Source organism: Diplotaxodon limnothrissa, linkage group LG20, assembly GCF_057381915.1.
Source record: "Diplotaxodon limnothrissa isolate DT_005_m linkage group LG20, D_limnothrissa_male_GT1.1, whole genome shotgun sequence".
Lineage (NCBI taxonomy): Eukaryota > Metazoa > Chordata > Actinopteri > Cichliformes > Cichlidae > Diplotaxodon > Diplotaxodon limnothrissa.
In genome coordinates, this window is record NC_140615.1 from 37,687,786 (window position 1) to 37,700,456 (window position 12,671).

The following is a 12,671-nucleotide window of genomic DNA, read 5'->3' on the forward strand; positions in this document are numbered from 1 at the left end:
CGTTAAGCGTTTTGGCTAAATTGATGAGTCACAGACAGAAACAGCACAAACACCAGCAAAGTTTCACTCTTAGCTTCAGAGCACACTGCAGTGCTGCACCGAGTGTTTCATTCTGGATCTCATCAGTTAAATGACATGAGAATGAACAGCAAACTGCTGTGTTGTTTTAGCCACATGCTAACGGTTAAATAATGCTTCAAGCGGATAAAAAAATCCTTTAACATGGAGCAGACATTGTCCACACCAGGAGGAGGTCAAGAGGTTTCAGCCTCTTTCCTAAACTGTAGTTTTACCATTTATTTGTTGCAGGTTTATGAGGTTTTACATGACGACAGCCTGCAGCATTTCTGCTGCTCTCAGACTCAAACACTGATTTTAACATTTTACAGCCCTGCATCGTTTCAGACTGATTATGGGGGCGCTGCTATACGGACCACGCAGGTTCTTGATGAAGTCCTCGAGCTTCATCTTCCTCTCCGGCTTCACGTTGGGGCTGTACATGTCTGTGTTGAGGAGGATGATGGCAAAGGCCAGGATAAAGATGGTGTCTGGATTCTGGAACTGCCGGATCAGCACCGGGTTACAAACGCAGTATCGCTGACTGCAGAGCGAGAGAAAGGGGAGCATCACAAACTGCACAGACGACTCAGCTCTTTGATATTTGATCAAACCCTCCGCGACGCCGTTTAATACCTGAAGGCCTCCACCAGCCGCTCCACCCGCTGGGCTTCACCCTGAACTTTGATCTGAGCTTGGAACTTCCTCAGAGCGTCGTCCAGATCCATCCCTGAGAAATCCATCTCATCCAGGACACAGCTAAAGAAAGAGACAGAAAACGCTGATCATTATCCACAAACGCATTCCTTAAGCCTCGTCTTCACCTACTCCTGACAGCTCAGAGGCCTGTGAAGCAGGAGTCGGGGTTTAATGTGGTCCCTTCAGGTTTAAGGCTGTGTTTCAATACTATGAAGGTAGTTAATGATTCTCTGAGGTACATCACCGCTCATACCGCCTTACCTGGTGCAGAGCATGGTATGTTTAAGATAAGATATGAAACCACTGCCTATTGACCCACCAGTTCTCTGGAAAACAGTGTCAGCATTTCCAGAAGATCCCCCCGAGGTAGCAGGATGTCCTGAAGAGTTAGAGGTTATCTAAAGTCGTCTTTCTCAGTAAATATCAATAAAAAATACAAATCCGTGCATGGATGAATTTATTGGATGGGATGATATGATTCAACACAGTGATGTATTACAGGCTTTGTTCATGTTCTCAGTCATTTCTCTCAGACTGTGAGAGCTGCAGCTGAAACGATCTGTAAAAGCAGACTTAAGTCACTGGATACTTTAATTACAATCAGATCTTTCTGTGCTGTTAATGATAAACACATTCACTGCCAGCTTTCCTCCCTGGCTTTAGATAGACTGCAGCTTTCTTTCTGCTTCACCACCCTGTGAAGGTATGTCTTTCAGCCCAGTCAAAGCTAAACTTTCACTGTTTTCAATAATTATCGCTCAGTTAGGACAAGCCTACCTTGTAACCACATAAACGCAGACACCTGTCCACAGTAAAACATTCACTGAAAGGACTTTAACATTTGCACTCACTCAAGGACGTCTTTGTTGAACTGCTGCCGGCTTCCCAGAAACTCTCCGATCATCTGCCTGCTCAGGCCTTTCCTCTCCAGGATGAAGCGGGCGATGCCCACTGGCGTGTCTGACACAAACCCCCTCTCGATCAGGTACTGGATCCCCTTCTCTGGCTTCCTGTAGACCAGAGGAAACACGGCCTCTTAAGTTGTTTGCTCTGGGACTGAAATTCTTTTTATTGGTTGTCTTGTTTTTATTGGTTGCTCCGTTCTACGCTGCTGAGAAGTCTAATATTTTGGCTTTTTAAAATTCTGATACATAAAAAAAACTCCTCTAAACTTAGAAACTTAATTTCAGTAAAACATTCAGAGAGTCCAGAGAATTCTCTGTACACATGGGACCAGGTTAAAAACCAACACTGGATGGCAGTGCTCTCTTCAGCCCCTCCACACGATCTAACATTTAAAGCTAACATCTAACTTGTTATCAACAACAGTACGGGTAACTTAAACGTCTATGAAGGCATCATTAATGCTGAATGAAACATTCTAACAACACGACTCACTAACTTCCTCAGAGCGTCGTCCAGACACTCTGAGGAAGTTCCAAGCTCACTATGTGTTAACAGACCTCTCTGCATTGAATCATGCTTGTTATTCATCTTTGTCTCTCTTCCACAGCATGTCTTTATCCTGTCCTCCTTCTCTCACCCCAACCAATCCCAGCAGATGGCCCCGCCCCTCCCTGAGCCTGGTTCTGCTGGAGGTTTCTTCCTGTTAAAAGGGAGTTTTTCCTTCCCACTGTCGCCAAAGTGCTTGCTCATAGGGGGTCATATGATTGTTGGGTTTTTCTCTGTATCTATTATTGTAGGATCTACTGTACAATATAAAGCGCCTTGAGGCGACTGTTATTGTGATTTGGAGCTGTAGAAATAAAATTAAATTGAATGACACTGCTGCTAACAGTGTGGGTGCTTATCTCTCCACCCCCCTGCTCAGAAATAAGGACACAACCAAGAAGGCTCTGAACTGTTGTCAGACGAAGAAGAGATGGTCTGACACTAAGCAGCCCTGATTGCACACTGGGGCTGGGTTACATATGTTGTTCTGTTTGCTGCAGTATGAGCAGACAGTTTCCTCCATGTTGTACTTTTGTGTCTGACATCAGGTGTTACTGATCTGACTTATGCCTGGATTCTTTGAACTCACAGGAGGCTGATTATTGCTCTGAGTCTTCTGGATTATGTTTGCAGACGTTCTTACTTGTTGAATAAGTTGAGTCCAATGCGGTACTGCCGCCGCTGCACCACGTCGTTGTTGAACGCAGGTGAGTCCCAGCTATGACGGCTCTCCCTTTGATAGGTCTGCTTTCCCAGCGCAGCTCCTCCGATTGGCTCCCGGAGGCTGTCGCGGGACGAGGAGCCGGAGCTGCAGTTGTTGACCGTTGTGTCATCGTTGGAGTTGGTGGTGGTGGAGTTGACGCTCTCGTTGTCTCCATCAGAGCAGAGCAGGTGGTGGTGGTGGAGGTGGGGGTGGTGAGCGTGGTGCTGCTGCGCCTCCATGCTTTGGAGCGCAGAGGAGGACGAGGACAGCGGCGAGGGCGTCAGCGGTGGCAGGGGGGAGAGAGGTGTGAGGGGCGGTACGGGAGATGGCAGCGGGGAAGAAGGGGGTTCGGGGTAAGCGTGAGGGAGGTGGTGGTGTTGATGGTGCAGGTGGTGGTAGTGGTGCTGGGCGAAGTGGTGAGCGTGCTGCATGTAAGGGCTGCCGCCGTGTCCGTGGTGCATGTGCATCATGTGATGCTGGGTGTACTGAGGGTGGTGGTCGAGGATGGTGGGGAGGTGGGGGATGGGTGAAGGGTGAGGGTGGGGGTGCTGGAGTGGGTGAGGGAGCGGGTGCGAGGGCAGGGTGCGGGCCGAAGGCATCGGCAGGGGGACGTTGGAGGGGCTGCGAGTCTGTCCCTGCGCCGTGGCGACCGAGCGGCCGTTGGGTTTGTGTTTGATGGTTCCCTGCGGAGATTCGGCTTCGCTGCTTCCTCCGCCTCCTCCTCCTCGCTCATCTTCTCCGCTTTCACCTTCCACTCCTCCCCCCCTCCTATCCCTCTCCCCACTTCCTCCCCGCTCGACTCCTGACGGCTCCTGTTCGTACACCAGGCGTCCGATAGACCCTCGCTCTGACCTGAAGATGGGAACGATACAATGAATTATGACTGCACATCTTCTAGTCACCTGATTCTAATGGAGCAAAGCGGTAATCATACTGACGGAGGATTGTAAGGATGTGGAATGGAAAAATACAGGCTGTTATATAAAGTAAAACTAGAGGTTGAGCCTATAAACATATGAGTAAAATCACTACATTAGAAACACAGCAGGGTTCAGGCACTTTAATAAAGTCTCACTTTCATTTAGACCTCCTTTAAAAGGTGAACGTAGCTTCCAGGCTTGACGGTGAAGTAGAGCTGGGCGATAGAACGAGAACGATATGTATTGCGAAATAACTTTTTCTCGATAGAAAAATTAAACTATTGCGATAGGCCTCACCGCTCTTGTTCTCTTAAAAAACATAAAAAAGAACAGCCAATCCAAATTAAGTAGCGCAGAGCCGAACCAATCCCAGCTGCAGCGTCACGTCACGTGACTTGTTACGTACAGCACAAGTGCCAAGCCGCACATGTGTATTTGTTTGGGAAGCCGCCAGCCGCCGTGCCGCCCGGGTAATGGAGGAAATGAGTGTTCCGACCAGAGAAAAATCAACCGAGAGCGTGACCGAAGAGAAAACAGATGATTTATTTTATTTTTAGAATTAATAATTGCCTTTTGTGTAGTTTGCAATATTTGCCTTTATTTATCTGAAAAAGTCTCATGTTCCTTAAGTACATCTACCCTGTTGAACTTATTATGGGAAATAAATATTTAAATCAAAACAAGCTGCTGATTATTTCACATTTTACTTGTGAGCAACGGCACATTTAAATCTTACAAATATAGTTATTTGGCTTATATCGTGATATAAATCGTTATCGCCTGAAATGAAAAAAACATATCGTGATAAACAATCTCATATCGCCCAGCTCTACACTGAATCATTCATTAAAGTTCCTGCAGTGTTTCTAAGGGTCAACAGTGACGAGCTGGAAGCTCATCTTTTAAATATGGACTTCATGTGTTCATGTGAAGTATTGACTAATTTCAAACGTCTTGCAGGAATTTTGTGTTTTGACCGTGCATGCGGCCTTGTCCTACAGCGCCCCCTGGTGAGGACGCTCGCGTCTGCGTCTGTTTTCATGCAGATTCTGAACGAGTTCATCCAGAAAGTGAAACGAGACGTTTAAGTGCTGCTGACCTGTCGCTCATGTCCACTGAGCTGTCGCTGGGCGGTTCGATGGTCAGGACGGGGAGATGTCCTCCTCCTCCACCCCTGCCTCTGTACTCGCCCCGACACTCTGTGCAGGGGGTGCTGCTCCTCCGGCTCGTGTTGCTGCCTCCCTCCGTCTCCCTGCTGTCTTCTCTCCCCCCTGCACTTCCTCCTCCCCCTCCTCCCCAGTACTCTGTATCAGAGCTGGAGGCGGGACGGGACAGCGGCGAGGAGGGGAGGCAGCCTTCATCCATGTACAGGGTGACATCACTGAAGGAGGTAGCGGTGCTGTCCTCATGCATGGAGGCACCTCCTCCTGCCCCCGCCCTCCCCCCTCCTCCCCCCGTCCGGCCCGCAGCACGTCGGGAAGATGTCGTGCTGTTGCGCCACGCACACTGTCTGTAGTCTTCCTCCTCGTCTTCCTCCTCGTCCTCTTCCCCTTCTTCCTCCTCCTCTTCTTCCTCCTCATCGCCCTCCTCTTCGTCCTCGTCATCGTCCTCCTCTCCATCTCCTCCCGCTTCCTGTGAGTCTTCACGGCCGGACTGGCAGGTGAGGGAGTCGTCCATGGAGTCTGCCAAGGACTTAACCTGCAGTGCACGAACGTAACGTCACGACACAGAAAATACAGAGAAAATATAAAGAGAAAAAATATCCCGAGCTGACGATGAGAAGGTCAGAAGAAGAAAATCGCTGCACAACTCCTGTCAGGAGAAAGACGGCTGTGGAAATCTGCACTCATGTTTCTTTCTGTTTGTTTGACCTTTGCTGAGAGACGGCCAAGAATCTGCCGCAGGATGGGAAGAGACTCCCGGGGATCCGCTCTAATCACTTCTGATTCATTTTCATTTAGCTTCAGGAAACTCTGGGACATCCAGCACTTTATAACAGATATACAAGATATCATCTGAGTTAGGCTGACTTCTTTGTTAGTTTTTAATATAATATACATCTGTGTGTGTCATTTGCATAAAAAAGGATAAAATCATGTTTGCAAATGACATGAGTACTCGGAGGCACAAAAATGGAAGATGAGTCAGGAAAGGGGCAAAAACAGAAAATCGTTTCTGGTTAGGAAAGGATTAAAACGATTACTTTTCTGCTTATCAGGAAAAGAATGACTCCACCAATCCTCACACTGAGTGCCTCGCCTACGCGGATATTTATTTGTTCGGTTTTAGGCTCAAGGTAACAGTTCCTGCACAATCCTGCGGGCTTTTAATTTGAAACATCTACGCATACAAATATGTTAAGGTCCGCCTATTAGCATTTTCTAAAACTTTGAAACACATCTCCTGTCTCAGAGGACGGAGATTCCTCAGCATCCATTGGCCCCAATCAATGAACATTTACTTCCAAACCTGCACTTCAGTGACTGTTTCAGTGTTAATTGCTGCCCTGACAGCTGGGACAGCAGCTGCTAACAGTCCTGTAGTTGAAAGCTTGTTTGTGGGGCTCCACAGGGATCCTTGTCTGGGCCAATTCATTTTCCAATAATCGCGACTCTTTTAAGACCATCCAGCATTTAGCAGAGATTTTCTCCCTTTTAAACTCAGAATATTCAAACACTTCTAGAGGTTAACTGCTGAAAATAAAGCTTCCCCCAGATTCCTATTGTATTTACTGGCAACCTCTGATTTAGTAGCTTTATAAACCAAACTGAGCAGTTTTGTTTCAGCTTTGGAGAATCTCAAAGACTCAAAGACTTTAATAATCTAGATAGTATTATGTGTGAACTAAAAAATGTACAGATTATGACAAAATGAGTTTATTTTCATTGATCAGCAGCAAGTCTGAGATTACTTTTGAAACTTTACATATTACTTTTAAAAGGTCGGATGGTCCTGAGCTATAACTCAGACCTTTTGAGGACTTAAAAAGAAGCAACTGGACTTCTTTAGGTTCATGAAGGTGTTTTACTCGATAAACTTCACCAAGCAGACACACCTATGGCATCAATTTCAAAATCCTACGTCACCTCGTTGTCAAGTTATTTCATTCACAAGATTTTCAGAAGATTTGACCTCTGAACTCAGGTAGGCCAAGGTTACTTAGATCTGAACTCGTCTAAGAGTTTTAGTAGCTACACCTATGGCATCAATTTGAAGATTCTAAGTTGCCTCGTTTTACGTTGCAGCCCCCCCCGCTCTGTCCACGCAGCCCCCGCCCATCCATCCACCCATCCTTGCAGCTTGGTGGGGTAATAACAATACCCCCACATCCTTTTTTGCCTGAGGAATAATAATTACTATGTATCAACAAACTCTTTTATGAATGAATTATAATTATATTCCTTTATTGTAATAATGCTGTGCACGTTTTGCACATGTGTACTTCAGACCGTGTTCTTTAAACATTTTTCATGACTGTTGAAGATGCTCAAACATCTCTACCTGCTTAGAGAAGGAGTCGTCCACATCTCCGGCGTCCTCTGAGCCCTGCTGACCTGGCGGTCCCTGACCCTGTGGTTGACGCTCATCAAATGAGTACTGCAGCCACCGAAGAAACAACGCATCATTAGAACAAACCGAGCAGAACCTGGTGTGTTTCATTATGTGCTTTTTTACAAGTGTGTGTGAGAGTGTGTGTACCTGCATCCTCATGTTGGACAGGATGATGCGGCGGGTCATCCTGCTCTCTGAGGCGGAGCTGCGAAGCCTCTCAAAGTTCTTGTTCATGCGATACTGCCTGAACGCCGTCTGGATCGTCTTCGCTGCCCGCCGGGACACGAACGGGCCCCCGTACTTCCTCTCAAGCATCTCCACCTATCAGGCCGTACGATCACACAACCAAACAGAGAGGGAAGAGCAGAAACGATCTTTGCATTTACAGGAAACATGAAACAAAACAGCAGAAACTTTCAGCGAACCTTTGTGATGTTGCGATGTGTGTAGTTTTGTGTTTTTAGTGAGTAAACCGAAAATTATTACACCGCTCGGCACATCTGACGGTTCCTAAACTGCAGTGGAAACAAAAGGAGCATGGACCAATAAGGAGGTTTGTTAAATGACGCCTCGTGCCTCCAAAGGCAGCTCTGCTCCTTAGCTGCTAACATTTCTAACTATATACCTTTACTTTTGCTTCATTTGAAAGTAAATACATATTATTTCACTAATTTTTCTCTTCCCTATGTAAACCTCCTTATTGGTCCATGCTCCACGTTGCTGTGTCTCTGCCTCTGTGTGCATTACGGATAAAAGGAAGGGCAGAAAATAAAGGTGTCCTGATGTGTCCTCTACCCTGCGGGTGATTGAAAAGGCTGCTTTGTAATGGAGGCGATTACATGGAAAACCTCTCACAGGAACCGCTCCAGTGGTGTTTTTAGAGGTGTTACTTATGAGGCCGACTTGTTGTGGCATTGTACCTTCTTGTCCTGGAGGTCTGTAGAGAGCTCATAGCTGTCAGATAGAGCCTTGCAGCGTTTGCTCTCCTCCTCCTCTTGCTTGCGGAGCGCCAGGCTGGCTGGCTGGTGTCGGCTGCGCTGAGCCCAGGCGAGGCTCGCTGGGCTGGGGGGCGAGATGGGTGAGCTGCCCTGGAAGAGGACATGATGAGAAGACATGTAATCAGATTTGATTTACTTCTGCTTTTATTTATTCAGGGTAACTTCAGGGAGACAGTACACATAATCCACTGATACAGGTTTTACTGTCAGACTGTTAATTTGGTCAAAAAAAAAAGTAAATGGTTTAGTTTAATAAGCTCTCAGCCGAACGTTGGATTAAAAAAGAGATCAATGTGTGTAATTTATTCGTTGGAATAATTTGATCCACGGTTTGACCTCTGTCATACAGCATCAACATCTGTTCCCCTGCCCCGGTGACCCACGAGATATCGCTGCTGTTTCAACCATGTTTGCTGGTTTAGATCAACTTTGTGTTCATTTGAAGCGAGCCCTTCCACCTTAAATGTCCCACTACAGCAGAACGGGGCCACCGAGCTCTTCACAGAGGGGATTAGGATTTTTACAAATGTGGCTGAAGGCGACACCTCCTTTCATAAGCTTCAGAATAAACTTCAGACACCTTTAGTAGCTGCAGATAGACGGTGCATGTGTTTTAGGGTCGGTACCTGTGTATGTGTGTGGGAGGCTCCCAGTGGCCCACCGGAGGAGGGAGAGCCGTAGGGGTCACAGGGGCTGGAGAGGGGGCTGTTGCTATAGCGATGGAAGGGAGGTGGATGGCCAAAGGATGAATCAGAAAAGGTGAGTGCCTCCGGACACTGAGAGTCGCCCTCCACACTGCGAGGAAAGAGACAAAAACATGAGGAGAACGAGAGGACGGGTTATCCATCTGCAGATGCTGCTGATTTCAGGTGAAATCACGCTGAAATAATGAAACAGAAGGTGGGAGAGAAGCTGTGGGATACAGAGAAGGAGGAGGAAACTTGATCCAAACAACTGAGAACAGAATCAGGACGGCAAGAAGGCGGAAGAATGGACTTAAAGAAAAGGAAAAGAAGAAAGGAAATCTGTTGGACAGATGGTGAGGTGGGGAGGAAGAGAAGGGAAAGGAAGGAAAGGAGGTTAAAGAGCAAACTGGAAGAAAGGGAAAAGAGAAAGATGAATAGATTCAGATAAAATAGCTGCACACTGACTAAACCGGACAAACTGACAGAACAAACCACACTTTACCAGAGTGTCAAACCTGACAAACTGGACCAAACCAGAGCAAACTGGCCTAATCCTGACTGCAATGAACTGGAACGAGTTTGTTCAAATCGACCATAATCAGATAAATCTCTGCCTCCATCTCACTCCATCACACCAACACTCTGCAGGTCCTTTTTCACTATATCCATGAATCTTCTCTCAGATCTTCCTGTTTTCCTCCCGCCCGGCATCTCCATCCTCATCATCCCTCTGTCCAGAATATCCACCTCCAAAAATCAAACCACAAAACTGGACCTTACATAAAAACAAACTAAACACATCAAAAGGGTCAAATTAAACCCTTTGAACAGAGTCAATCAGCTGGATCAGCAAGACTAAGTCAGATAAATACAAACTGAATGAAAAAGACCAAAACTGTAGCAAACTCCAATAAAACAAACCACAAAAGAATGTTACTGACATTTATTAAATGGCCTAATCACAGTTACAACCCAAACACAGTGGAACAAAAGTTCAACTGCACCTAACTGGGTCTAAGCTTGAAGAAACCCAGCAAAACCATCCATCCATCCATCCGTTCATCCATCCGTTCATCCATCCATCCATCCATCCATCCATCCATCCATCCATCCATCCATCCATCCGTTCATCCATCCATCCATCCATCCATCCATCCATCCATCCATCCGTCCATCCATCCATCCATCCATCCGTTCATCCATCCATCCATCCATCCGTTCATCCATCCATCCATCCGTCCATCCATCCATCCGTCCATCCATCCATCCATCCGTTCATCCATCCGTCCATCCATCCGTCCATCCATCCATCCGTCCGTCCATCCATCCGTTCATCCATCCATCCATCCATCCATCCATCCATCCATCCATCCGTTCATCCATCCGTCCATCCATTCATCCATCCATCCATTCGTCCATCCATCCATCTATCCATTCATTCATCCATCCATCCATCCATCCATCCATTCGTCCATCCATCCATTCGTCCATCTATCCATTCGTCCATCTATCCATTCGTCCGTCCATCCATCCATCCATCCATCCATCCGTCCATCCATCCATTCGTCCATCCATCCATCTATCCATTCATCCATCCATCCATCTATCCATCCATCCATCCATCCATCCATCCATCCATCCATTCGTCCATCCATCCATCTATCCATTCATCCATCCATCCATCCATTCGTCCGTCCATCCGTCCGTCCATCCATCCATCCATCCATCCATCCATCCATCCATCCATCCATCCGTCCATCTTCTTCCACTTATCCAGCTGACAGGCTCCAGACTAAACAGAACTAAAGCAAACAAAAGGAATGAGTCGCACCAGTTAAACAAAGCCAATAGGAATTTGGCTTAACCCAGAATAAAATGGACTAAAACCGGAAAAGTGGAATAAAAGAGCAGCTGGTGCTAATCTGGCCTAAGTGGAACAACCCAGTCTGAACAAATCACAGATTCAGATGAAGTGGACCAAATCAAACCAAATGGGATGTTCAGACCAACACATGGAAAGTTAGGGAAAAGACTTAATCCAGAGTAAAACCAAATAAAACACTCTTCTTTTCTGTCTTTCGGCCTACTCCCATTCAGAGGGAGTTCTTTCTCCCCACTGACTCCAAATGACTGATTGGGATTCTCTTTCATGTTTTATGGATTTAGCTGCACACTCACATTGAAATCACTTTTAATTGGCCAAACAAAAACAACGTGGAACAATTGGATCAAAGCAGAATAAACAGAAAAAGGGACAAAACAAAACCACGTTTCCTGAACTACCTGTCATGAACTGGGTTAATCCAGATGAAACTGGACAAAATGTATTAGACCATCATACTGTGGTCACCTAGCAGTTCACTGTGTTTAATGCCTCAACAGAGACATCTCGGACAGACTGATGCAGATTACTGCTAAGAGAAACGCTGCGACACAGAAAATCAATCAACTTATTGATAAATAAAGGAGACGAAGAGAGAAGAGAAAAGAGGAGCAATCTATGCGACGGGCGTGTGTTTCATCATCAAAGAGGCTCTTCAGTGTTAATCTAAGACACCCGTGAAGCTGGCACAGAAGCTAACGTGGGCAGTGCCAAGCTAGCAAACACACACACACACACACACACACACGCACACACACACACACAGAGTCACATGAGGGTGACTCATGGCAACAGCAGTGTGAGTGTGTGTGTATATGTGTGTGTGTGTGGGTGTACAGTATATGTGAATGTGGGTGTGCAGTGCGTGTTTGCGAGAAGCACAGCGTGAGTGTGTGGGAGACAATGTGTGTGTCTGTGTGTTTGCACAGCTAGCTTTATGAGGACCGAAGTGAGTTTAAGACCTTGGGAAAAGGACATTTCTTTCAAAGTGAGGACGTTCAAATCAGTCCTCTCTTCAGGACTGTTTGACGGGTTCAGATCACAGACTGTGTGAAACTCGTGGTCACAGTGGAGTCACCCACTGGTTTCTGAAATCTCATTTTGCAAACTCCGCTTTAGCTTGATGGCTGTTTTCATCCTGATTTTACTGAAAACAGAGGCGACAGTCTTTGGATGAAGGGTAGAGTGGAGAAAAGGGAGAACACCAGCAAGCCTGGTTAGATGCATCGATGCATTGCAAAGACACAGACACCTGCTAAATAACATCTAGATAAGCATGCAATTACCTCACAACAAGTCATTTTGAAGCCATATTATTTGTCAGAGCAGAGTCTAATTAAGTGGCTCAAATTAGCGGAGCTGAAAGTTGTTATAAAGACAGAAATTAGCTATAGACACCACAACATGTTGCAGTGTATCAGGCTGTAACGTGTTTATTTCTGCTGTGTTTTTAACGTCCGAGTCTCATGTTTGAAGCCAGATTCAAGTGGACGTTAGAGGAACTGCAATTTTTGACACTGGGTTTATGTCAGCGACGGTCCCCACGCAAACGGTGACTAGCCTGCCACTGAAGTCCACCGAAGCAACTTGAGGCAGCTTTTACTTTGTGCATCTGATTCAAAGTAGCGTCCATAGTTATTAAAGTGTGTCTGCAGCTGAAATACTGAGGCCAGTGTGTGGCAAGGAAAACGTGACTGATTCGTATTAACAAGCCAAAAGTGC

General features: G+C 46.3%; 1 protein-coding gene across 2 annotated transcripts in view; it reads right to left on the reverse strand.

Moving 5' to 3' along the window:
• LOC146611446 (IQ motif and SEC7 domain-containing protein 2-like) overlaps positions 1 to 12,671 on the reverse strand; it is a 164,063-nt gene that overhangs the window by 19,506 nt on the left and 131,886 nt on the right. Inside the window, exons 2-10 of one of the 2 annotated variants that reach the window (XM_085344124.1) lie at positions 9,008 to 9,176; positions 8,304 to 8,471; positions 7,531 to 7,704; positions 7,333 to 7,428; positions 4,931 to 5,529; positions 2,852 to 3,763; positions 1,608 to 1,766; positions 694 to 816; positions 435 to 601 (exon numbers count right to left, since the gene is read on the reverse strand). In XM_085344124.1, the coding sequence (XP_085200250.1) occupies positions 435 to 601; positions 694 to 816; positions 1,608 to 1,766; positions 2,852 to 3,763; positions 4,931 to 5,529; positions 7,333 to 7,428; positions 7,531 to 7,704; positions 8,304 to 8,471; positions 9,008 to 9,176 (2,567 nt within the window). Of the gene's footprint in view, positions 1 to 434; positions 602 to 693; positions 817 to 1,607; positions 1,767 to 2,851; positions 3,764 to 4,930; positions 5,530 to 7,332; positions 7,705 to 8,303; positions 8,472 to 9,007; positions 9,177 to 12,671 lie in introns of both variants that reach the window. The other variant, XM_085344123.1, reaches the window with a different exon arrangement.